At 52.1% G+C, this 25,479-nt stretch overlaps 4 protein-coding genes and 2 non-coding genes across 6 annotated transcripts; 3 read left to right on the plus strand and 3 right to left on the minus strand.

The window, feature by feature from the left end:
* Window positions 1-240: 240 nt before the first annotated feature.
* On the plus strand, window positions 241-1,136 carry exosc6 (exosome component 6). Its single transcript, XM_036544475.1, has one exon. It carries the CDS (start codon window positions 282-284, stop codon window positions 1,107-1,109), a length of 828 nt encoding a protein of 275 aa, XP_036400368.1. The 5' UTR covers window positions 241-281; the 3' UTR covers window positions 1,110-1,136.
* A 629-nt stretch (window positions 1,137-1,765) lies between these two features.
* Window positions 1,766-9,631, minus strand: tgm2l (transglutaminase 2, like). The gene is made up of 13 exons (XM_036544279.1): window positions 9,557-9,631; window positions 8,300-8,476; window positions 7,478-7,702; window positions 7,194-7,312; window positions 6,071-6,199; window positions 5,390-5,567; window positions 5,128-5,266; window positions 4,921-5,024; window positions 4,558-4,800; window positions 4,205-4,471; window positions 3,657-3,817; window positions 3,255-3,391; window positions 1,766-1,913 (listed from the first exon to the last, which is right to left on the minus strand). The coding sequence occupies exons 1-13, from the start codon at window positions 9,570-9,572 to the stop codon at window positions 1,766-1,768; spliced, it is 2,043 nt and encodes a 680-aa protein (XP_036400172.1). The 5' UTR covers window positions 9,573-9,631.
* A 2,522-nt stretch (window positions 9,632-12,153) lies between these two features.
* On the minus strand, window positions 12,154-16,788 carry tmppe (transmembrane protein with metallophosphoesterase domain). The gene is made up of 5 exons (XM_036544363.1): window positions 15,678-16,788; window positions 15,280-15,390; window positions 15,032-15,197; window positions 14,584-14,723; window positions 12,154-12,399 (listed from the first exon to the last, which is right to left on the minus strand). Exons 1-5 carry the CDS (start codon window positions 16,414-16,416, stop codon window positions 12,209-12,211), a joined length of 1,347 nt encoding a protein of 448 aa, XP_036400256.1. The 5' UTR covers window positions 16,417-16,788; the 3' UTR covers window positions 12,154-12,208.
* A 55-nt stretch (window positions 16,789-16,843) lies between these two features.
* Window positions 16,844-16,926, plus strand: trnal-cag. Its single transcript has one exon. It is a non-coding gene; the product is annotated as a tRNA-Leu (tRNA).
* A 169-nt stretch (window positions 16,927-17,095) lies between these two features.
* trnal-cag lies at window positions 17,096-17,178 on the minus strand. Its single transcript has one exon. It is a non-coding gene; the product is annotated as a tRNA-Leu (tRNA).
* Window positions 17,179-19,468: 2,290 nt separating this feature from the next.
* Window positions 19,469-24,820, plus strand: LOC118788377 (plasmolipin). The gene is made up of 4 exons (XM_036544349.1): window positions 19,469-19,854; window positions 21,943-22,116; window positions 22,484-22,579; window positions 24,682-24,820. The coding sequence occupies exons 1-4, from the start codon at window positions 19,702-19,704 to the stop codon at window positions 24,787-24,789; spliced, it is 531 nt and encodes a 176-aa protein (XP_036400242.1). The 5' UTR covers window positions 19,469-19,701; the 3' UTR covers window positions 24,790-24,820.
* The last annotated feature ends 659 nt before the right edge of the window (window positions 24,821-25,479 follow it).

A 25,479-nucleotide genomic window follows, 5' to 3' on the forward strand; every position in this document is an offset into this window, starting at 1 on the left:
AATTTGCAAAGAGCAGACCATTGATATATAGAACCAAAGCAATACAGAGGACGTTATTAATGCTCCTATTGCTAATACCAGCTGTGGCAAAAGAAAAAAGTTTCACACGGCAGGCTGATGGGGAGTGTAGTGCTGAGAGTGTTAAACAATCTCACATCGCCCCTCTATGGACTACATATCCCATCATCCCCATGCAGACCGTGCTGTGACGCAGCCTTCGCTTTCGTCTTCGTGGCGACGTACATGCTTCCCTCCACTAGCTGTTGGCTAGTAAGCTAACCATGCCGGTCGATACGAAGCGAGTCCGTGGCCCAGAGGAATCACAGTCGCCGCTTCTGTTTCTCCCCAAGAGCGCCCAAAAGCTCGTTTCCCCAAAGGAAGGGCGGGAGGACGGGCGGCAGCATGGGCAGACGGACGTGCGGCCGGTGTTCGCCAGATGCGGGCTGGTGAGCCAGGCTAAGGGCTCTGCGTATATAGAGGCGGGGAACACGAAACTCATCTGCTCCGTGTACGGACCCCGGGAGACCGAGCGGAAGGACGAGACGGATATGAAGTCGGGTCGACTTGTGTGCGACTTCAGATTCGCCCCATTCTCCTGCCAGAAGAGGGGCGCATGGATCCAGGGCAGCGAGGAAAAGGACCTGTCACAGGGCTTGTTGGAGGGCCTGAGGCCGGGCGTGTGTCTGCACAAGTACCCCCGCTCGCAGATCGAGGTCAACGTGATGGTCCTGGAAAACGACGGCTGCGTTCTGGCCCACGCCGTCACCTGCGCCTCCATGGCGCTGGCTGATGCCGGGATTGAGATGTACGACCTGGTGCTCGGGTGCTCGCTCCGTCAGGATGGAGCCACCTACCTCATAGACCCCACGTTCTCGGAGGAGAGCGGCAGCTGGGTCGCAGGTCACGGGGAGAACCAGGGGAGTGTGACCGTGGCGCTGCTGCCCAGTCTAAACCAGGTGTCGGGTTTGCAGTCGGACGGGGAGATGGGAGAGGACACGCTGGTGCACGCCGTGCGCGCCTGCATCGAGGGCTGTCACAAGCTCTACCCGGTGGTCCAGCAGGCTCTGATCAAGTCCGTGCGCAGAAAAGCGCCGCCGACCGAGAACTGAGTGTGGGGCATGCCTTCGTGTTTTATACTGCCATGCAATGTATGACTCTTGTTATGGATATTTAAAACAGGTTTGTTAATAAAAATGTAATCTAAAAAGTGTTGAATTTTAATTGTTTGCATGCTGGTGTCATGAACTGAACTCAAGAGTTTTGAAATGATTATTTTATTTATATAAAAAAACAAGGTATGCAAAGTGCAGGATGTCAACAAATACAATGTTGTAAACAAATAAGTATTGTTTAGGTAATAAATTTTAACTTTTCCAAATATGGCAACACTATTTTAGTACATCACAGTGCATATTTTTGTGTTGTGAGCATGTGCAAAAATGATTAATATTTAGCCTACTGAAGATGAAGAAAAATAATTCAGAGTGCAACTGAATCTGGGTGTCATACAACCCCAGCACATCACACTTAGAATAGAAAAACACACAAGTGGTTTCACAGACTCTTAAAAAGACACATAATGAACCTGTTCTGTTTCTGCAGAGACAGATCTTGGGCTGTAACGCCACCTTTGTGATGGTGAGCGTCATGTGGACAGTAAAGAGAAACGCATTTTCAGGTCAGGCTGTGATCACGTGTTGCTGGTGTGATGCATGCTGGGAGCAGGCACTGCGGCCTCCCTCTGCATCGTGGACTCATGCTCCGCTCACTTTTTCCGCACGATCACGGTGGCTGTTCCCTTCACGTCTCGCAGACGGTCCGTGTCGAAGTCCACTAGGAGCTTCCGCAGGCCCGGCCTCGTGGGCCTGAAGGAGAGCTTGACAGACACCTCCTGACCTGGTCCGATCTCCTGCCTGTGAGAGAGAGAGGAAGACAGTGACTGCTGGGTGGGTCTCCCTCTGTGGCCCGGAGCGCCGCAGTCCCTCAGGTTTCCCGGCTCTGCTGACAGCACAGACCCCGCGGAGCAGGGCAGAGGGACCAGCGGGCACTGCACCAGCTTTATTTCCGCAGCAGTCAGTGTGGGACACCTGCTGTCAGCTCAGCGGAGCGTCAGCTGATTAGATTCTGCTCTGAAAGGCCTTTTTCAGAGTCGCTGTGCTGGATGCATGAGGGTTTGCTACACATGGATGTCCAGATCATGTCACAGAAACAGAGCCAAAGGTGTCAGACGGGGTGGTGAAACTACGAGCGGAGTTAAAACATCCAGGCAGCTGGGGCAGCCCAGGACCTCAGCATCTGAATAGAATACCAGACTTAACGGTTCAGGTCTTTTAGATTGAATGGATGTTGTTTGCCAAAAAACCTACACTGCAGCAGTATTACAGCAGTGAATCTTTTACTTTCCTAAACAGCACACACACACACACACATACACACACACACACTCACACAGAGCTGCATATTACAGCTCGTGACATACTGGTTGGCGTGCTGCTGCAACAGTGACCTCATTCTTGGCAATGCAGAACCACGTGGTGTTTTTCTTCATTTTGGAGTGGTATAGAGGTGTGAAAATGTCCAATACACGAGCCCTCTGTCCCATCAGTGAACTTCCTGTTTCCAGGCATTTAATTATAACAATTAGGAGAAGGTGCCAAGTGGAGATTTACATTATCGTGAGATACTGAATGTTACATCCTGCCCAGTCTCCTTCCCCAGAAAGAGTACTTTCTCTGCCAGCCAGACTGAGTGTGTGTACTTACACTGACATTTTTGGAACAGAGGGATGTGTGTGGTAATGTTTGGTGTGTGGAGCAGGAGAGGGGCGGGGGGGAGGAGAGAGGCAGTGCTGTGATTGGACAGAGCTGATCTGTGTGGCACTGCCTGTGTCCAGGGCTGTGTGATGGAGGGAGAGGGAAACACAGAAGGGGAGGTTTGTTCTGAGTCTCTGTGGTCACACAGAGTTCTCTTTGAGGAATCCACACAAGCAGCAAAGGTCCAGCCAATCAGGTTAAGAGAAGCTAGTGAGTTCTCTCATATGCACATCTATGCCCAATGAAACACAAACACGCACCAAGCACCAGTGGGCAGGCACATCCCTTCTCATACACAATGCTGGAAATGCTCAGAGTTTCCAGCTCAAAAACCAGTCCAGGATCAGTTTAACCCACTCTTATTCTCATCCAACCATTACATGAAAAAACCTCACAGCTGATCCTGTGTCAGTGCTTAGGGGGTGAGTCTGAGACACGTACGGAGCCTGGATTTCCTGCGCGGCGGTGAGTCCTGCCCCCTCAACGGTGAACACGCCCCCTCTGAGGGAGACAGGCAGTGGATTGGTGAAGGTGATGTGGGCAGTCACTTTCCGAGACACAACCGCTTCCCCCAGTACCTGAAGTACAAACACAGACAGTCCTGTCAACATGGGCAACCCCGCTGAGAACACAGGACCTGACAGCCGAGCTTTCAGACAGAACGGTCAATATGAACAACCTCATTCACACTGCTGCTTGCCAGAGCAGAGCTCAGTTCTGCTGTGCCCAGAGGCTGAAGTGATGCGCTGAAGACACTATAGAAAATCTGGTAACACAGCTGTACTAAACCCTGTGTGACACCGCAGCATGCCTCTACACGCATGGCTTCTTTGTCTGCGTCACCTTGACGGCCAGCTGGGGCATGCTGAGTGGAATGTTGATCTCTCTCAGGACGACGTCATGCTGGTCTGTGCCCTGCAGCAGAGCGCTGACTCTGATCAGGTGATGCTCGGTCACACACGAGCCGTAGTGGTCGTACCGCAGCCTTAGCACCTCCTTGTGGGCTGGAGGGGGATAGCAGGGGCGGGGCGGAGGGGAAGCCAGAGCATTGGAATAATGGAAAGATGGTAACAGCAACAACAGTGACAGCTTTCTAACCTAAACTGTGCACATGGCTCATTCAAATGCTCTCACTCAAGGAGCTCATTGTCTCTGCAAATACACTGTGCTGTGGTCTGCTGTGTGACGCTGTGCAGTGCTGTGCTGTGCTGTGTCACGCTGTGCTGTGCTGTGCTGTGTCACGCTGTGCTGTGTCACGCTGTGCTGTGCCGTGTCACGCTGTGCTGTGCCGTGTCAGACTGTGCGGTGCTGTGCTGTTTCAGACTGTGCGGTGCTGTGCTGTGTCACGCTGTGCTGTGCCGTGTCACGCTGTGCTGTGCCGTGCAGCTCACCCCTCTGTGGGGGCACAGTGAGGCTGGCGCTCTTCCTCTGGCACTCCCCCAGGTGCAGGCTGTTGTAGGTGACGGCCTTAGAGGTGATGGTGAGCCGCGCAGGTGCATCCTCCCCTCCCGTGTTCCGCACCTCCACGATCACGTCGAAGTCCGTGCCGTGCACCGCCTGGGCGTGTCTGATGGACAGCTCCAGCTGCCCCGCCCCCCTGCTCAGCTGGGTCACCTTCCGCCCCGCCTTCTCATACACCTCCCGCTCCTTCACCGAGCCTGCCGGAGGCGTGCAGAGAGTTACATTGCAGTGCGTTTACAGGGGTGTGTCTGCGAGAGTGAGGGCTGGCGGAGCGCTGCCGTACCCTCGGGGTATTTGTAGAGCTTAGTGATGTCCTCTCTCTGGTCTCCGTACACGCTCTTGGTGCTGATGTTGCGGCCGACGGTCTGTTTGTTGAGTGAGGCCTGGGAGCGCTGGCCGTCCGCGTGAACGATCCAGTAGGCCAGGTCTGCGTTCACCTCCGAGAAGACGAACGCGGCATCGTACTTCACCCCCACCTCACCCTCTTTGATGGCCTGCACCGGGCACGGCCCACAGCAGTACACCCCTGCAGAGAGGGGCCACAGGAGAAAGGGAAACACGAGGTGAGAGAGAGAAAGTGAATGGTAAAGTGGTGTATTGGACAGGCACTGCCCTCTAGTGGCTGGGCTGTAAGATGGACACTCACCATCACTCCTCTCCTGGGGTGTGGGGTCCAGGACCTGCCAACCATCATAGCCCCCTGGCAGATCCTCCCGGTCCATCCACGACTCCACCCAGCAGTGGAAGTTCCTGCACAGACACAACACAACACAAATTATTGCTGATGTTCAGGAAGTGGAAAAGGATGAAGATGGGAAACTGATCTGAGATCAGGGCGCAGTGAGAAGCTCACCAGATCATGTCCTTTCTGCCAGAGGAAATGTTCTCCAGCTGCTCGTTGTACCAGTAGTCGATGGTGAGGTTGCCGTCGGTGTCGTGGGCGGAGGAGTAGTTAGTGACGCAGCGGGTGGGGATCCCCAGACAGCGCAGCACTGTGAGTGGCCAGAGGGAGATGTTTTACTCACCAAAGTCTCATCGGTGAGGCCCGTAGCCAATCATACTGCCCCAGACACTCAGGTGGCTGTCTCTTTGGGCGTGTCCTCTCTGCCTCTCACCTGTGCAGGCCACCCCGGCGAACACCCAGCACTGTCCGTAGCGCACCCTCTGTGCCCCGCCCTCGCTCCAGCGCCGGAGGATGGGCACGCTCCCGGTCCAGCGAGTGGGCGCTACCCCGTCAGAGTACTCTCCGTCCCAGCGGCCCGAGACCACGCCCCGGTCATCGTTAGCATTCACCTGCACAGGTTCACAAGAGGCTGAGTGAGTCGCCATTCACTTCAGCACTGTGCAGAAAACCAGCATGAACACCAGCAATTACCAACGGCCCTGTGAGGTTCATGCATGTCAGTGTGGTGTGAGTAATGGAGAGGGTCAGAAAGGGGTCTCTTTAATCAGGCACAACCAGAGCTTTTCACTGGTCCAGCACCATTTTCAATGACCAATGGAACAGGCTGATCAGAGGTGAAAAGCAGCAGTTTGGTTGTGACTGGAGCGGTCACATCCCTCTGCTACTGACACATTGACAGAGCGGCTCCCGCAGCATCTTACCACCAGAGGGCAGAAAGGCCTGCAAACCAGCTGCAGTCATTTACATTTACATTTATTTATTTAGCAGACACAGTCAATATGAAGACAGCTTCATGAGGAGTTATGAATCATTTTTAACAGCAGTTTATTTTTCCATATTATTTTGTTCATATCCACACATATGAGTGCCATGTGTCAGCTCTCAGCCTCACCATCGCTGTCACTGTCCTGCTGACGTAGACCGGGTCACCCCGATTTGCCAGGTCCGTCTCAGGGTCCTTCAGTGCCGCTGGGGAGTTGTCCAGGATTTCAAAGCAGATGTCCACCACATCCTTCTCAAACTGCCAGGTAAAACAAAACAGAGAAAAGCTACTACACCACACACGAGGACCAGAGACGAGAGAGCGTCCACAGCTCCACAGAAGCCTGCAGTTGCCCTTTACTTCCTGTATGACACTGTGGTGTGTGACACGCCTCTCTCCGCCTTTCTCCCAGTCTCTCCTGCGCTTCTCTCAGGGCAGGGCGGGACAGGCCCCGCCCCCATTCTGCTCTTGTTTGCCCTGCTGATCTCGCAGCTCTGGGGTGGGATATTGTGCAGGGCGGTTCTGGCAGGCAGAGCGGTCAGACACCCCCCTGTCAGAGAGCTGGCAAAATTTACCCAGCCTGTCACCCACACGCCAGATCTCTCACAGACTGCCCATTCCCAGGGTCCTTCACTCAAGGACAACACACACACACACACACACACACTCGTTCACACACATGCGCGCGTGCACACACACACCCACACACACACACACACACACACATGCGCGCCTGCACACACACACCCACACACACACACACACATTCACACTCACACACACACACACACACACACACACACACACACACACACACACACGCGCGCACGCACACACCCACACACATACACACTCATTCATACACATGCGCGCGCGCACGCACACACACACACACACACACACACACACACACACATTCACACACACACACACATACACACACACACACATTCACACTCACACACACACACACACACACACACACGCGCGCGCGCGCACGCACACACACACACACACACACACACACGCGCGCACGCACACACCCACACACACACACATTCACACACACACACACACACACACACACACACACACACACACACACACACACACACACACTCATTCACACACATGCGCGCGCGCGCACACACACACACACACACACACACACACACACACATTCACACACAGAGTGCCCCTCCTCCTTAGTGACAGGGACACAGCTGTGTGTTTGTGGTCCCAGGTGGGTTACCTGTCCGAAGTTCCAGGGCAGGGAGCGGATCTGGTCCCAGGAGCCCTGATAGAGCAGGCCGTTCTCATTCAGGATGTACTCACGCAGCTCCTCCTCATCGGGCAGGTACACCGGGTCACCTGGAGGTCAGGTACACAGCACAGAACAGGAAATGACCTGGAGTGGAACACTGCCTTCTACCACTCTGATTGGTCTGTTGGACTTGTGTGTGTGTCTGTGTGCATGTGTGAGCGTGCGTGTGTGTGTGTGTGTGTGTGTGTGTGTGTGTGTGTGGTGGTTCCCACCTTTGCACCAGGGGTTGAAGAGCAGGTAGAAGTTTGCGAGTGCAGTTTTCTCCAGGATGTGTCCGTCGGAGGAGAGCAGCACTGCGCTGATGCTGTACAGCCCCACAGGGGCGTCGGCCGGGCTGTGCACCGTCAGGAGCAGCTCACTCTGCGCCCCCTGCTGGCTGAACCACCACTGACCACGCCCCGCTCGCGTGTCCGACACCTTCACCACCATCTCCTTACCTGCACAGTGCAGGGGCAGACACAGGTGGTCACACAGGGGACAGCTAAAGGAAGAGGGTCACAGAACTGCTGCAATCCCAAGCACATCCCAAATGCACGGTTACAGGAGATGAATTTTTAATGATAAAAATGCAACCAAGTGCATTCTATGATGCTTGACATTGAAGGAGTTTAAGGCGACAAGCAATAATCTTTTTCTCTATATAGCACATGACAGATGATTGGCACTATGACACCCGCATAGTAAACATAGGTGTGAATAGAATGTTATGCATGTTATGTATGATTGTTATGTGCTCCATGTACGTATATCTGTTGCCTGGAGCCAATCTGGCATGAGCATGAGTGGATCTGGATACCACCCGCTGACTGTCACCCCCGTTACCTGTAACTGAACTCACCTCCTCACACTCTAGCGGGCTGTCCTGTGAGATTCTTTCATTTAGACAACATTCTCACGACATTGACACGACATTATAGTTGCACTAATAGAACTGTCATTGCAGTAACACATTGTCTGTGCCGGGGATGTGACAGTGCTGAGCCAATCAGAGTGCAACAATACTGCTCGACCAATGGGAAGGGAGAGGAGCTCACCGAGGTGGAGGATGAGGGTGAGCTGGTATTTGGGGGGCAGGGGTGGGGCCCCACTGCACTGCAGCAGCAGGGAGAAGGGCTGTCCCCTCCGAACCAGGAGCCTCTCCCTGTCCATCTCCTCCGTCCGGTGGGCGCGGTTATTCTCCCAGCACTGCAGGTCTATGCCCGTCAACATCTCTGCCAGAGTAAGCGAGGGAGACACCCATTCAGGGAGGGGTCAAAAACACCCCCTTCCACAACATCCACACCCCTCTGAGAGGACAACCACAGGGAGTCTATTACCCACAGCCAAGCAGTACATCCAGGCCCCATCCTGTCCATCTGGGGTGTGACAATGATCACCATGAACGACAAAAGAATAGCTGGCTGCCGGTTTCAGCAGGGATCCCCCAGTGAGTTTAACTACACCATATCAATCAGGTGACTTTCACGCTAATTTTACAAAACAGTCAATGACAGAGTTAGGTAAACTGTCAGACACTATCTGCAGCTCACCTGCCATCATTGTTACCTCATACTCAGAGTAACCTGGCAGTACCTGTGGCTACAGGTATGTGACGTTACTACGGGAGGAATTGGCTGAGAATCGGCTCATTAACAAACACCTCTTTGGAATGATAAAAAGACCAAGGAGCCTCTTTCATGTGTACAGATACAGTGCATGGAATCTGTAGAAAGACCACAGTGACTTCACTTTTCTACCAGTGTAGAAAAGTGCTCTGCTGAAAACACTCACACAGGGAGACTCATGATGGTGAGACACTCAAAATGGTGAACATTATTTAAACTGGGAGCAGAGGAACAGGACAAAATGGCAGCACTCAGGCTAATTTATTCAGCAGATTCTCTTTATATAACATAAGCCTTTCGCTGTCTCCAGCTTTATGTCATAGAGTCGGGGGTAATTACAGCCCAAAGGCTGGCCAGTACAGAGCAGCGCAAACCGCACTGGCCATGACAGATGATCATTATCATTCCTAACTCAACACTGAAGTCCAGCTCCACATACAGAGAAAACCGCACATTCCGATCAATGCGAATCAAACGAACGTACCCACAAGATCCATATGCTACACTGCCATAACCGAGCCCCACAAACCTTACCTGCAGGGTGAGATCTCACCTGTGTGGTCAGGTGTGCCTGTTTCATGTGCTTCCCAGGATTCAGTAAAGAGAATGAACTCCCTGCTTTGAACAGCAGCGCTGTGAGTGTGTGTGAGCTGTGATGAGCAGGGAGAGGTGATGGTCAGTACTCACCGCTGTGGTCAGTCATGCTGCAGTCTCTGCGTGGTGAGTTTGTGCGCGGTTCCTCTCTTTCCTCTCAGCCCTGTGGATCCTCTCTCTTTCCTCTGCTGTGTCCATGAGGACCCTGCTCTTATACTGCTGTGGAATACCCCCCCCCCCCCGACACCACACACACACACACACACACACACACTCACAGCCTCCACAACCTCTGACATCACAGATTTCAGTAGCTCCAGATCTCTGGCCAGCATTGGGATTGGCTGGGTAAATATTCTACCTCACGCAGGGAAGAGAGCTCCAATGTTTGCTATAAGCCGTGTGCTTCCGGGAACCACTGTCCCCCTCTGATCCTGGGTCAGACAGTGGGCTCTTTGTCAGTCAGGGTGGAGTGGGTGGGTGCAAGAGTTCTTCTTTGGTACCGCTCTCCTGAGGTATTCCCGTAACTTGCCTGCATCACGCTTTCCTGTCTCACAATCCGTCACACTCATTCAGGGAGGATTTTTTAATGAGGGCTTTAAATTTATGACATCACACTATTTCAGTTTCAGTCAACTGCGTGGTGAGTGAAGGTATGTGGAAAATAAAACTGTGTTCCACGGTGACGTGTAGGCGATCTGGCACCGGGGCCATGGACTGGCCGACACACACATTTTCTCTGGCACCTTGCGGAGAAATTCAACCCAAACTGCGGCAGCTCTCGGAGACTTTCAGACCTTACACACAGTCATGTCTCAAACACAAAAGATGACTCTACAAAGTCACAGTTTAAAAGAGTGAGAGTTTATTCTCATTTCATTCAGTGCATGGCAGGTTCCTTTTGGCATTCCATTCAAATGCACACATCACGTTTAACTCAAACATGAGACTGTCTGGCGAGCTGCAGCGGGGAACAGACGCTCTGTAACACAGCATGGTTCAGAGGTGAAAACCTAACCCCCTGACTGCACAGGGCCAACTGACAGAAGTGGTCCTTACAACCCGCGATGGCAGTGCAACAGAGCTTGGTGTAAAAGCTGAAAGTGTCACATTGAAGCCTCACACACGTACATACAAGCTGGGATTTCACCTGAGGTGAAGTCGTCCTACCTGTGACAGACACACAAAGGTCAGAGGTCACACAAAGGTGTACAATGCATCTCATCATTGGTGGGCTCCAACTCAGTGCAGTGCAAAAGTGCTAACAAAATAAGCCCTGAAAGATGACTGAATCATCCAGCCAGAGACAGCATTAATCTCTCAGTGCGTTAAATGATTACACTCTCGGTGCGTTAGAGGACAGAGTGGAACACACCGTCCTCAGCGACGTCTGAGCTCATCCCGTCTCTCCAGCTTTTTCAATGACACACCGGGGAATGATTTTTGAAACTATTTAAAACAATAACACAATAAATAAAACTTCTCTCAAAAAGCTTAAACATGCCAACAGCATGGCTCACAGTGCGTTTCCTCCCAGCTCCCCCTTCATACCTCTGACCTGAGAACAGAGGATTGGGCGTTTGGCGAAAACTGGCGCATAATTACCTTGAAAGTCTTGGCTGAATGGAAGACTCCTTTATATCAGAAGCTAAGACCTGGAGGAGGAGATTTCCCTTTTTCATTCTGCTAAAGGTCAATACCCGTACAATACGGACAGCACTGGGTGTCCCCACCAGCGAGAGCACTCAAGCTGATCAAAATGTTCCAAATGGGCAGGACTGGACGGCTCTCAGAATCCTCTTACATTTCCTCATCCTCATCCTGATCAAGATCACCACTGAGGCAGACCAATCAAAGCGCTCTGCTATTGAGGCAGACCAATCAGAGCACTCTGCTTTTGAGGCAGACCAATCACAGCACTGTGCCACAGTGTTTGGAGACCAGACTGGAAAAGGACAGATGGATTTTTTTAACACTAATGACATTGCACCCCCTGTCATAGGACACGTACACAACAACTGGTGAAAACAATGAAATTTCCTCTCCTTGGCAGTCCTAAGCACCATACCCACAGATTGTGTGTCACACAGCTAGAAGTCGTCTGATTGAGTCAGAGGACTGCACAGTGTGTGAACACAGCTGCTCCACACAGATCACTCTGTAAATGTTTACACAGCAGGGCCTGAGTGTCTGGGTGTGAGAGTGTGTTCAGAGTGCAGGTGAGTGTTTCTGCCACGCACCGTGTGTCAGTGTGAGTGTGGGAGCAGAGGAATGAGTCAAAACAAAGAATGGCATGTGTGTGAGTGTGTGTGTGAGTGTGAGTGTGTTTGTGTGTGTGTGTGTGAGAGAGAGAGAGAGAGAGAGAGAGAGTGTGTGTGTATATGAGAGAGAGTGTGTGTGTGTGTGTGTGTGTGAGAGAGAGAGAGAGTGTGTGTGTGTGTGTGTGTGTGAGAGAGAGAAAGAGAGAGAGTGTGTGTGTGTGTGTGTGTGAGTGTGTGTGTGTGTGTGAGTGTGAGTGTGTGAGTGTGTGAGTGTGTGTGTGTGTGTGTGTGTGTGTGTGTGTGTGAGTGAGTGAGTGTGTGTGTGTGTGTGAGAGAGAGAAAGAGAGAGAGTGTGTGTGTGTGTGTGTGTGTGTGAGTGTGTGTGTGTGTGTGTGAGTGTGTGAGTGTGTGTGTGTGTGTGTGTGTGTGTGTGTGTGTGTGTGAGTGAGTGAGTGTGTGTGTGTGAGTGTGTGTGCGTATGTTCTCATGGAGTTCTCAGCAGGATCTCGGTGATCTGGGCCCGGCTGCCGATGCGCATGGGGATTCCGTAGTAGACGGTTCCGGGGGAGACGTACACCAGGCTGTGCTCGCCGACCCGGTACAGCCCGCTGAAGAAGGGGTTCACCAGGTATGCCAGGATGGAGAGGGGGAAGATCTGACCTGCGTGAGTGTGACCTGGGGGAGACAGGGAGGGGACACCCCCGCTTTAAAACACACCCCATTCCCCGTTCACTCAGGTGGGGGCAACGCCCCGTCAGCAGCAGGACTCTACAGGCCACACACATGCTGTGCGGACAACACGTATGGATGGCATTTTATCACAGTCAGAAAAGAGACAGACGGGGACACCGTCTATTTACATAATTCTAGAAGACCGCTGCTATTTTTAGAAAGGTCCAGGAAGTCCACTGGGTTTGCAGTTGCCATGACAGCATGCATCAGCTGTTTGTCTTGTCACTGTGTGACATTTTTTGTCACGAATATTCTTCATAAGTGACTGAGGATTGTGGTATTGTCTTATGGATGGCATAACAATAACCTCGCAAATCAATGATAAGTCACTGTGTTCTGACAGGGGCACTAGATAATTTGGGGTGGCTTCATCTTTGCTGACATGCAGGGCGGACTTGCAGAGCGCTTGACCCGGGGCAGGGGCGGGGGGGTCTGTGACGTGGCCATGAGGAACGCTGGGTTATTCGGGTTTCAGGAACTGGGCAGGCCCCTCCTCCTAATGACACCAAGGCACCATGGCAACTCCCTCCTTCACACTCTCCTGCTAACTGACCTCCATCCCTCCCCTGTGGTGACATCACGTGTTCTGGCTTCTGTCAATCACCAAAAACCTGGCAACAAGGTTCTGAAGTTCAAAGGTCACCTCTGCTAGACTGCAGAGGGTGGAGCTAAAACAGTTCTGATGGGAAAGGCCCCTCCTGCAGGCCTGGCGTCCACACGGTCCCTACTGCAGGAAACAGGAGCCAGCCCCCACGGCCACACACACAGCCGCACACACAGCCGCACACACAGCCGCACACCCGCGCTCACACACAGGTAATTACCACAGGTGCTGCTACACTCATCATCTGTATGATGGTTCAGTCACGGAGAGCCCAGGGTCCTCAATTTAACACAATTTCACATCTTTTCAAATAGCAACGTGCCTCCAATTATGATAACAGACAGTGTAAAGTCTGCACAGTTTTGGGGACAGGGTAATCCTTCAGCCCTACAGACATGTGATTACAGTGACTGTACCCATCAGAAGGGAGGGTGAGGAAAGTGAAACACTGGCCTGAATGACCTGCATGACAGAGTTCATTCACACGCCTAGCGGAAGTTACGCACAGAAATTCCATTTAAACTCCCAGGCTAAATGTGTGCCGTGTGGCATGAGGAAGGCTGGTGCCTGGTGGGACTGTGCCAGGGAGGGGAGGGCGGCGCTCTGAAGGCCGCAGCTCCGCATTCTTCACAACGTTAAAATAATCCCTCGGTGGGAGGTGTGTGCAGCCGACACAAAAAGCATCATTCAGCCTCGGGTTCCTCACACGTCTGTGTCAACCAGGAAATATAAACACCTGCCGTTTGGCAGAACGGGAGCAGTTCTGAGTGGCTGGCTCCACCCTGGCTGTGCGGGGGGGAGGGGGGGGGGGGTACAGGCATGATACCCTGAAAATACCAGCCTGTTTGGGACAGACCAGGAGAATGAATACATTATTTTACAGCACTGGATGCCAGCAAATTCAAAGGAGAGAAGAAATATGAAGCCAGACGATTTGGTCAACAATCTTACAGGACTGTAAATAAGAATGTGGGGAGTGTGGGGAGTGTGGGGAGTGCTTTAGAGGGAGGGTCCCTGTGCCCCCCCCGCCAGGCTGCTCAGGGTGCAGACGCCTCCGTCAGCACGGGCACAGAGCGCAGACAGGAGAGCCAAAACGGCACACTAAGGGGAACCGCTGCCCCTATGATAACAACGCCCAGGGTCCCGTCCCAGACAGAGAACAGGGTAAACACAGGGATGCTGAGGGTGAGGCTGAATGCCATCTGAACCCTCCTACCTGTACAGACCGCACCCCCTCTGTACCTAACGGTTTTGCGTTTGGTTTTTTCCAACATTTACTTTGTTCCTTTTTTGTTACTGCATTTCACTGTATTTTTGACATGTGTACATACTGAGACCTTACTGCTGAATCTCTGGAATGTTCCATGGTTACAGCTGTGAATGTTTTTACTGCAGGGATTCAACTGGGCAGAAACAGCAGCTGAACGTCAGCTCCTCCACACGGCACACCTGTGGAGATGCTACCTGAGGGCACCTGGCCCACACCTCCCCCCGTTGGGAGATTCGGCAGTGCCCCCCCGTACCTGACAGCACCAGGTTGATGTCGGGCCTCTCCTGCAGGGCCTGGCGGGCGGCGCGGGGCTGGTGGGCCAGGAGGATTATGGGTAACTCTGGAGCGCACCCTGCCAAAGCTGCCCGCACATCCATCCCATGTCCTGGATACCTGCAGACACACCCAGCACATCACCACGGTAACGCGGAGAACACACCATCATCATCCCAATGCAGAGATCAATCGCCATCACCATGGTAACAAGGAGATCAACCGCCATATCCATGGTAACAAGGAGAACCCCCTGTGATAACCCTGGTACTAAGACTACTTTCATCATCACAGCCACGAGGGGATGGAGCCCACATCCCCATGGTAACTGTGTTATTAATACAGAATCCTCCCCCCGTCGCCACAGCGACTCGGAGGCCATCACCCGTGGCCTGACTGTGCTGCAAAGGCTGATGGGAGGCCCTCACCTCAGCATTCGGGCCTCCAGGTCGTCCACCCCTGCCAGGCAGATCCAGTCTTGCGGCCTGTCGGCCCGGGACACGCGGGCGTGGCTGTTGTGCAGGGGCTGGATGCTGAGGGACCGCAGGTGGGAGAACCAATGCTCCACATCTGCCGTGTAGTAGTCATGGTTACCTGCGGACAGAGGGGGAACAGTGATGAGAACATTCCACACGAGAGGGAGCAGCTCGAGACCCAGAGATGACATCACACCCACCCGTGACGAAGTAGGAGCCCAGCCTGGACTTCATGCGCCGCAGCGGCTCCGAGACCGTCAGCAGCCGAGACACCTGGGAGTCCGTCAGGTCACCTGCGATGACCACCACATCTGCGGAGAGACACAAACCCCAAAACCTCTCTTCAGCAGCTGGACATAAACAAGCTGCTAAGTTCATTTTACCATTTACTTTTCTCATTTTACCCTCTTCCCACAGAGACAATGCTATTAATGTGCTCTACTTTTCAGCTGCTGGAATTGTCAGTTGTTTGAATATGACCACTGTTCTTCCACAATAACGCCTAAAACTACGCTACATTGCTTATCTCTGGTTTTACAACACCACCGTAGGCAAAGCAGTTTAAAACCGTCTCCTCAGAGCAGCGAATTAGCGGTACCTGCTTCCAGCTCGTTCACCATGGACACTATGAGCTCCAGCCGCGACCGCCCCACCGTGGGGCCCAGGTGAATATCCGACAGCAGCACGATTTTAAGGTTGTTGAGGGAGGGGGGCAGTTTGTCCAGGGGAACCTCCACGCGCACAACCTCGGGAGGCAGGGAGGCGTTCCTCAGTCCCAGCACCGTCAGGGCAACGGTCATTAGGATGGCCAGGATCGTTTGCCTGTTATTGGGGGTGGAGGAGACTGCGGCAGGTCCGGCGATCGCCGAGGGCTCGGACCGGGCGGATGAGGCGCCCCGCGTGAGGAGTTTATGACACTGCCCCACGCAGCCGAAGGCGAATAGGAAAAACACCAGGATGATGTAAGCGCCCAGACAGGTGTAGCTCACCAACGCCAGCCAGTACGGCTCCTCCGCCACCAGGTAAAACATGGTCAGATAGCTGGAATGGGCGAATACGAGAAACAGTAAAACCACGATCCGCCAGCACTGGGCTACCCGGAAAGGCAGCCATCTGGACCGGGTGAAACCCGTTACGGTCCGCTTCCAGATGTAGAGCGATCCGATGAGCAGGAAGGAATTGACCAGCAGCAGGAACTGCACCCGGAACAGCTTGGCTCGGGTGTCCATGTCCACGGTCTCAGATAAAAGAGTCCGGGAAATCAGCATGGAAAAAAACACGACTCCCGAAGCAATGGCCACTTTCACTTCCACCGAGAGCTTCCCCAGACCGTACATGGTCGCTCCGTTTATTACGTCGCTTCCCAGTGGCAGGTTAACACACAAACGCCAGCAGAAAGCTTCACTGCAGCCACGGCGAGAAGGTGGTTAGCTAGTGCGCTTTCTCCAGCACTTTGTCCCCTACCGACGATAGGAGAGACGCTTTCATCATGTCCCGCCGCCTGCGCGTCCTGAGCGGCTTATCTGCGCTGGCTGAGCGGCAGCCGATCTACTTCCGCACGCCGCGGATCAGACCCACCGGCACGGCCGTGCAGCGAATCCGCTGCCGCATACAAACATACACAACATACACATCGTACACAAGCTCAGAGCCCGGCATACTGTCCAGCAGAAGGTAACCAGTGGCCGTATAGGCCAGCACACATTTACTTTTGGTTACATTTCACACAGAACATAACGAAGAACATTAACGTGTTTCCCTCACGTCAGGATGGCCGAGCGGTCTAAGGCGCTGCGTTCAGGTCGCAGTCTCCCCTGGAGGCGTGGGTTCGAATCCCACTTCTGACAAATATTTTCAGTAACCTATCAATTACTTTGTCCAGTGTTATATTAATAAAAAAAGTTTGCCGAGGCGAGCAGTTAAGTGAAACTTTTTTAACTAACAAACCTAATATGTGATTTTGGGATGTAACACGTTACGTCTTTATACATAAATTTTTATTCACTCAAAAGCTTGTGTCAGAAGTGGGATTCGAACCCACGCCTCCAGGGGAGACTGCGACCTGAACGCAGCGCCTTAGACCGCTCGGCCATCCTGACCCTATGGAAAGAGCGCTTTTCTCTGCTACCCAACCTGGTAAGACAACAAACAGCGTTGTAAAATACACAGGTTAGCCTAGCTAATAATATGCACTAACTAACCAATAATGTGAGAAATAAAAAGTTTCCCTCTTGCATCCCGGGTTTTGTCTAAGCGGGAGGGATGTGCTAGTACAGCTGGTGCAGCTACGGTAGAGTGAGGGAGGGTTAGTCGGACATGTAGATGCAAATTTTTATGACTGCGGCGAAGCCACGTGTTTCCCAGGAACTGCATGATGACTGCGAGGAACACAACGTCATGCAATATCGTTTCATTTCCAGCATTCAGGAGTATAAACCTGCCGCGACTGAACCTTCAGCCGCTGCCTGACGCCTACGTGCTCATTGCTCGAGTTCCTGTGTGACGGCACGACCCGCATCAGAAGCAGATGTGTGGTCCGATACCCCGGCCCCCGGGCCCGGACCCGCACCCCGTGCAGGTGCAGCGAACGGCCACAGAGCTGCACATTGCGAGCTGACGTGCCGCCAGACACCGTGCGAGAAACATGCCGTGCAGGCGATGCTATCAGTTCACCAGTGCATACTGAAAACAAGTGCACTGCTGTGCAAAAGTTGCCTGTTTGTTGATTGTCTTATTACTGTTCCTTAAGGACATTATTTTATATACAGTATATAGTATATATTTTTAAGGTACAGTAGGCTATACTCAGTTCATCCGTCTTAGATAGATCTGTGGGACTCCAGGTAGGCTCTTTATTACGCTTTGGATAGCACACCTTAAAGCTGAGCCGTTTTCTCTCCATTTCCTCTTTTGTGTGGAAATAAAACTCTGTATCCATCTTGTTACCCATTTAAGAATATATACATATATGCATTTGAGTCCTGAATGTAAGACTGATGCAAATTTATGGTGTACTACATATGGCAATGATTCATAATGATTTTACAACAGTAGGGCTAATTGTTGATCAGTTAAATGTATAAAATCGGTAACTTGATCAGTTTGTAATGATATTCAGACAGCCTGTAAGACGGTTCGCACGGTTCACACAGCGCAAACATTTCGGTTTATCCAGGCAGGGCTAAACCACTTCGCCACTTTCTTTCAGAAATAGAGAATTCTCAAAAGACCATTTTATGCGCTCAATGCCAACCTGGTATTTATTAAAAAGTACAATTCTTCTCGCTTTGTAAATAAATAAAATCAGTTCGCTAATGAGTTAATTGCAAAAGCATTGGTCCTTGACAGGAAGCATATCAAAAGTCATTGGTCTAATTATTATGCCTGGGCCGAGGTCCAGCGCAGCGACGGTGTGTAATAGGAGAGAGCGGGTCGCTTGCTGAGTGACGAAGACCGGCCTCCCGGGGGAAGACGGGGAATTCCTGATTCCTCAGAGCCTGTTCAGGGAGGTCAGATCCTTTGAATTTAATCCTCTGAGCTGCAGCTTCAACGAGAAATGGATGTCTGGATGTGAAAGTTATTGATTATATAGTTTGTGGCCATAAGGCTGCGAAATTGATATTATAATTAAATAATGTACAATAATATTGGTATTGTACTCTTATATTAAAAGAATACAACTATTTTTAATGTTATTGGTTACATACTGTGTAACTTAACATAGTAAAAAGTGCAAAGATATGGTGACGCTTGAAGGTTTTTTGTAACAAGTGAGATGAAGCAGAAACAGGCGAAACTGCGACAGTACAGAGCTTTGCTCAGTTTGTCCACACAGCCCTGCTGTTTGCCAGATCTTCCGCTTTTGTCTCGACAGTGCTCCTAGTGTCAATATTTGTGCTCTGAGGTCGGGAGGTGGAAATCTCGGTGTGCAAGTTTCTTCAGCATAATTTCTCAGGATGATAAAGTCTCTTTAAAGACTTTAATGGCTCTGATCTCGGGAAACGCAGTATGTGGGCACCCAGCCAGCCACGCTGCTCTCTGCACCTGGGGCTGAAGTGAGACCTTGACAAATACCCCTTTGCCCCCCAGTGTACAGACCAGCCGCTCTATCGCTATGTTAACATTTAACACAGGTGAGTGCCCTGAGCCAGCCAGTGCACTTAAAACCTCGTGATGTGAGTGTGTTTGAGAGAGAGAAATAGAGAGGTACAGAGAGAGAGAGAGACAGAAAGAGAGCGAGGGAGAGGGAGAGAGACAGAGAGAGAGAGAGGGAGGGAAAGAGAGACAGAGAAAGAGAGAGAGGGAGAGAGAGAGAGACAGAGAAAGAGAGCGAGGGAGAGGGAGAGAGACAGAGAGAGGGGGAGGGAAAGAGAGACAGAGAAAGAGAGAGAGGGAGAGAGAGAGAGAGAGAGAGATAGACAGAGAGAGAGAGGGAGAGCCGAGAGACACCTGTCAGACTGGAAAGAGGAGCCCGGGGGTGGTGTCTCCACCTGTAAAACCAGCCTGTTTCCTGGATCTACATCTCTGCTCTCCACCAGTGGACTCAGACAGGAGGAACTCTTCTCTCGTTTGTTTTTTCTTTTCTGGGTTTAGTCGGGCGCTACCTGACCAGGTGAGCAGTGATGGCGGAGTTTCCGGCCAAAGTGAGCACGGAGACGAGCTCTCCCCAGGCGGCCAGCGGAGGCGGCAGGTTCCACAGCTTCACCTCGCGTTACATTTCCATGGACATGAGCTTCATCAGGACTGTCCCGGCCGTGCTGATGCTGGTGGAGATCGTGAGTGACACCTCCTCTCCCCCCCCTCTCTCTCTCTCTATCGCGTCAGACTGCGTCTCTCTGTGTGCCCAGCCTCACCTCGCTGGTGAGGAGAGCCTGTCCCATGCCCAGATGGGCAGGAGTAGGAGGGTAGGAGGGTTTCTCTTTGTTTTGTCACAGTTATTACCTGTGTTAGCAGTTCTAGCAGAGGCAGTAGACAGGTTGTGTGTAGAAATACTCATATTTTGGCAGCGTTCCCAGATAAAAACGTAGTAAATAAACTTGTCTGTGAAATGGTGGTCCGGTGATAAACCTGGAGCATGGTTTGTCATTTGATTTCACTGATCACTTAGGGTGGGTAACAGGGCAGGACATATGTCTAATGTTTACCCAGTAAGAATGATAAGAGTCAGTTAAAACCCTCACAGAGCTGACCTCTGCCTCATTTACAAGGGATGGTGTAAAGGTGTGACCTCATTGTGCAGGTGACTGATTCTCTCAGGTGTGTCTCTGTGTGCTCTTCCCTGTCACTGCATCACGTGTACTGTTCCGATATTACCTGGAGTGGGCGTGGCAGCGCCTGAACCTCTGGGGTACAGATTCTCAAACTCTGTCCTTCACTGCGTGGTTTGTTTTTCGGGAGGGTGAGTGGTTTACCTCGATCACTCCAAACACACAGAGGGTCAGCACAGGCCGAGAGCCGATCCTCTGCTCTGACAAGCACACCTGTGTGAACAAAAAGGCCTTTAATAATGCAGGGGAGATAACGCACAGGGCCATGCCTCTCGGGGTGGGGTGGGGGGGGGGCAGAGGCACAGGTGAACTCGCCTGCCAACGGTCACTGTGCTGTCAGGGTTCTGCTCTTTAATATCACCACAGAGCCCTCCTGACTGCTCACAAACAGCATTATCCCAAACCAGAACAGCCAATTTCCCTAGCAACTGTTACTTCACTGCTGACAACCTTTTGTTTACCAAATGTTCCTCATGCAGGAGAGGAAGGCTAACAAAATCATTTGCATTGACCACCATTATTTGCATGTCTATTGTGCTGAATAAAATGCAGCATGATGTCATTGCCTGTTAATGATGTCATTGCCTGTTAATGATGTCATGGCCTGTTAATCTGATGGCAGCATTCCACTGATGTTCCTGATGTGAAAGAATAGCATCAGACTGAGGAAATTTCACAGCATTTCCTTCTCAAAGAGATTGTGTGTGACATGTCTTTAGGTGCAAAGCGGAAGAGGGCTTTGAGTGGTTGGTTGTTCATGGTCACACACACTATAGGACTGTCCCAGGAGAAGAGAAATGCCTTTAAAAGGCTGTCTGTCATGGCTCCTGTAACATGCAGTGTGTGTGTGTGTGTGTGTGAGTGTGTGTGAGTGTGTGTGTGTGTGCGTGTGCGTGTGCGTGTGCGTGTGCGTGTGCGTGTTTAGCCTGCAGGTGGTAATGTGGTCTAAAGGCAGTGCTCATTGGGTGAGAAGCTGACCGTCTGACAGGTCACCTACCTGTCCATCACAACCGCAGACATGCCAAGGGGCGGAGTCACAGTCTCGAGTCACGTTGTTTTAGGGTGCACTGGGTCATCAGGATGCTCTTGCACATTCACCCCTAAATGATGTTTCGCCTGTCGTCCCGCTGTGGACACATTTGGGGGTACAGCTAAGTGGGCGATAATGGGAGAGGTGTCGGGTGTCATTCGTTAGGTAAGCAGGTAAACCGCGGAACATGATCCCTGTTGAATAATAGATCTCTTTAAAGACGGGCATCGTTTCAGTCACCCTTTCTCTGACAGACACGCAGAGTGGAGCTGTTTAACAGCCCTGCGTATCTTTAACACCATCAAACTGCCCTGCGCTGCCCACACTCCAGTACTGCCCTGAAAACAGACCATCACCCCTCACAGCTGTGCTTACAGCAGCTGCTAAACCCCACCCGAGCCCACTGACCTCAGCGCCGTCCCAGCCATCTGCCCCCTGCCCGGACATGACTTTCTCTTACCCTGCTTCAACCTGACTCTGGTTCTGCATGACTCTGGTTCGAGTTCTGGTTCTGGCTCAGTGTGACTCTGGCTCTGGTTCTGCCTGACTCTGGTTCTGTTGCGCAGGGCCTGGGGCTGTTGGTGTGGGCCCTGATCGCCAGCAGCAGCTACACCCAGATCCCGGCCTACGGCTGGGTGATGTTCGTCAGCGTCATGTTCTGGCTCCTCACCATCGTCCTCTTCCTCATCCTCTTCCTCGGCATCCAGAACAAGATGAGCTTTGTGCCTTGGCCTTTAGCGGTAAGAATGCCCGATCTGCTCGATCAGTCCGTCTCACACACACACACACACACACACACACACACACACACACACACACACACACACACGTGTCCACACAGACCCACACACTAGCAGATCTACTAAAACAATGACAAAAGGGAAATGTGAAAGATTACAGCATGGTATAAAATGCCTATGGCATAATGGCATTATGCCTATTAAACCCAACACCTTAAATATTATGTACTGATAGTAAGACGTGTGAAAGACATTTACGTGCTGTGACACAATGAAAGGTTGCTTTGCTGCTGTGACCTGCTGCTGGCTTGTATGGGATGATCTTGTGTGCAAAGTGATTCACTCTCCCCCACTCTCTCTCTAACAGCTGCTGGTCTTTAACATCATGGCAACACTCTTCTACCTCACTGCTTTCATCACCAACGCTGCGTCAGTGTACAACAGCCCACAGGGGGCAGCAGCGGTGAGTGAAGCCTGACTCTCCCCTCCTGTCAGACTCTGCCCCCAGCCTGGGGATAAACCCCGCCCCCGGGGGTGGAGCTTCTCTGTGCTGTGATCTGTATAGTCGAATCAGTTGACTTGGCCCTCCATCCCAAAACACTGTGATTGGCTCAGCATGAGTCACCGATGACACATGGTAGCTCCACCATGATCTTACAATGCCTAACTCAACCCAACTAGTGAACTGATTTGTTTCGGTTGAGCCAGAGTAGGGACCATCTAGGCTCTCCTAGATTTGAACCTGTATGTCCCCTGCAAGGCACAGCATGGGTGCCCAGGAACACTGATATTAGTGAACTCTCTGAAATCCCACTTAATGGGCTATGCTGGAACTCTGACAGCATCCTCACAGGCAAAACTCCCTGTAACTGACCACCTACTCCTCATCAGAGGCATTAGGATCATCTGCAGGACCCCCCCCCCCCCCCCCCCCTTGCTGCCAGAGCGATAGACTCCTCCCTCTCCTTCAGTCTCCCCCTTTTACAGACCACACTGAGTCTGATAATGACACACAGCCCGGAGATGCCAGCCTACAGTGCTCACCCTGCGGTAGCAGCTCCACTGATCTGTACCATATCTAGATCGCTCCCATCTACTATATCAACTAATCCTCAAACTGTAAGAATCAGTGAATCTGAGCAGCATCAACTGAATAACAAGACCTTTGCCTGAGAGACATAGTGCTACAGTTTTGACATGAAAGAATGGATATCAAACATCTTACCCAACATTTTAATTTGGTGGTGTGTCCCTTTAACCAACCCTCCCTCCTCAAGCGTGTTTCCGTGGTGACGGATGCCGGGACAGGTGGGGAGAGTGACAGGCAGGCGGGCAGGGCAGTGAGTCACAGCGCAGTGAACCGCAGCTCCGCCCAGTCCTGCTGCAGTGTGTCAGCAGGTGAAACACACTGTGAAAGGGGTGCGCCTGCCTCACCTCCCCACCCCACACAAACACAGCTCCACGGCACGCTCTTTAATGCACACACTGCTCCTTGCTACGGGCGCACCTGTGACAGGTACAGTCTAGAAGGTGACTCAGTTCAGACTCCACCTTTGTACCTTTCCCCAGTGAGCAGAAACACACTGCTATCACACCTTCCAACACCTAACAACACTCAGCCAGTGCACCAAAACACACTCCCACCCCAAACACACAGCAACATAAAGGCACTGTCTCACACACTCACACAGCACAGGAGGGAGGGAAGGAGAGAGAGATGGAGAGAGGGAGAAGGAGAGAGAGGGAGGGAGAGAGGGGGAGGAATGCAGCCCTTTGCACACCTCCCTGGGCAGAGTCCACAGCCCGTTTGCACAGCAGCACCTGACTGGCCTCTGCCCCCATTACACTACAGTCATTTAGCAGATGCTCTTATCCAGAGTCACTTCCAGCACAACAGAGCATAAGTGTATGCATTCAATTTAAAGGAGCAACAGTGTCAGACCAGGCTAACACTCCCAGACCAGAGAGTGTGAGTGTAACAGCTACCTGGAAGGGCTTATCTCCTTATTTACAGGCCTGGGGCTCATCACTAACTTACACTCAGCAAGGAAATCAGAAGCCAGGGGACACCGATCCCAAACACCCCCACTGAAGGAGGAACAGCAGTTACTGTGGGGGAGGATTAAACTCTTACTATGCCAGCTATGACCATGTGACGGTGTGTGAAAAACAGCGCTGTTTAGGGCAGGTACTGCTGCTGATATACACACTAACCTGAACTGCAGGTTGGCTGTAGAGTCGTCCTTGTTTTTATGGTGTGGGAGCCCATGTGCTCTGTGCTGTAAGCTGAGAGTGGGAGGGGGTTCGGATTGCAGCTCAGCGAACAGGACAGCTCTCTCCACAGGGACACTGTGGAATGCATGCTGTGGGGAGATCATCTGAGCTCTTCCCGAAAATGCCCCAGAGAGCAAAAGAAACTTGGTGATCAGTAACTCATTTCAATGTGTGAAATCACCTGTGCACAGCAACATGCATGTCCTGTGGATCCTGACGTTGTATTCCCTCCCCCCCGCTCCTCCTCTCTGCCCCCCCCCCCCCCCCCGCTCCCCTTCCTCCTCTCTCCAGTTCTTCGCCATTGTGGTGACGCTGGCGTATGGAGTCAGCACCTTCTTCGCCTTCACATTATGGAGGGGTGACGGGGGCAACGCTGCCACCAACACAGTGCCGGCATAGACACGCCCCCCCCCCGCAGCAGGACCCCCTGCCTGCACCCCCACGCACCCCCCGAACCCTCAGACCTGCACACAAACCACCCAGCTGATGGCACAAGGACAGAGACAGAAACCCTACAGAGACCTGTGAGTCGACCCGGGTCGTCTGTCTGGCCAGCGCTGACTGCTGTAAGACTGTGAAGAGGTCAGTGCAGGAGAGGGAGCCTGAGCTGGGACGGCAGCAGCAAAAACACCCTCAGCTCCACCTGTGACCCCACCCACACTCACCTCCACCTCCAGCTCCACCTGTGACCCCACCCACACTCACCTCCACCCTCAGCTCCACCTGTGACCCCACCCACACTCACCTCCACCTCCAGCTCCACCTGTGACCCCACCCACACTCACTTCCACCTCCAACACACCCCCACCTATGTCCTCATGTGGCAGAAATAAACTCAACGTTTAATCAGGAGTCAAATACACACACGTGTACACACACAACCCCACACACACATTCACACACGCACACACACTTAAAGAGTATTCACAGGTGTGGAAGAGACTGTGCAGCTTTGCACTGTGCTGTAATAAAGAGCAGCGATGGTTTATAGGTTTTTATAATATTCCTACTTTCAAAGCAAAGATCACAAACTGCTGTACTGTACTGATGCCCAAAGTCTGTATTGTTTAAAAATGACAGTGTGATTTC

This window comes from Megalops cyprinoides, chromosome 13, assembly GCF_013368585.1.
Source record: "Megalops cyprinoides isolate fMegCyp1 chromosome 13, fMegCyp1.pri, whole genome shotgun sequence".
In the NCBI taxonomy this organism is placed as follows: domain Eukaryota; kingdom Metazoa; phylum Chordata; class Actinopteri; order Elopiformes; family Megalopidae; genus Megalops; species Megalops cyprinoides.

Coding starts and splice junctions, on each gene's coding strand:
- tmppe (XM_036544363.1), bottom strand. CDS start 16,416: ATGTACGGTCTGGGGAAGCTCTCGGTGGAAGTGAAAGTGGCCATTGCT. Junction 15,391..15,677: donor GGTGAACGAGCTGGAAGCAG/GTACCGCTAATT, acceptor GTCTCTCCGCAG/ATGTGGTGGTCATCGCAGGT. Junction 15,198..15,279: donor GGGCTCCTACTTCGTCACGG/GTGGGTGTGATG, acceptor CTCTGTCCGCAG/GTAACCATGACTACTACACG.
- LOC118788377 (XM_036544349.1), top strand. CDS start 19,702: ATGGCGGAGTTTCCGGCCAAAGTGAGCACGGAGACGAGCTCTCCCCAG. Junction 19,855..21,942: donor TGCTGATGCTGGTGGAGATC/GTGAGTGACACC, acceptor TCTGTTGCGCAG/GGCCTGGGGCTGTTGGTGTG. Junction 22,580..24,681: donor GCCCACAGGGGGCAGCAGCG/GTGAGTGAAGCC, acceptor TCCTCTCTCCAG/TTCTTCGCCATTGTGGTGAC.
- tgm2l (XM_036544279.1), bottom strand. Junction 7,313..7,477: donor CTTCAACCCCTGGTGCAAAG/GTGGGAACCACC, acceptor CCTGACCTCCAG/GTGACCCGGTGTACCTGCCC. Junction 5,267..5,389: donor CGCCGGGGTGGCCTGCACAG/GTGAGAGGCAGA, acceptor GGCCACTCACAG/TGCTGCGCTGTCTGGGGATC.
- exosc6 (XM_036544475.1), top strand. CDS start 282: ATGCCGGTCGATACGAAGCGAGTCCGTGGCCCAGAGGAATCACAGTCG.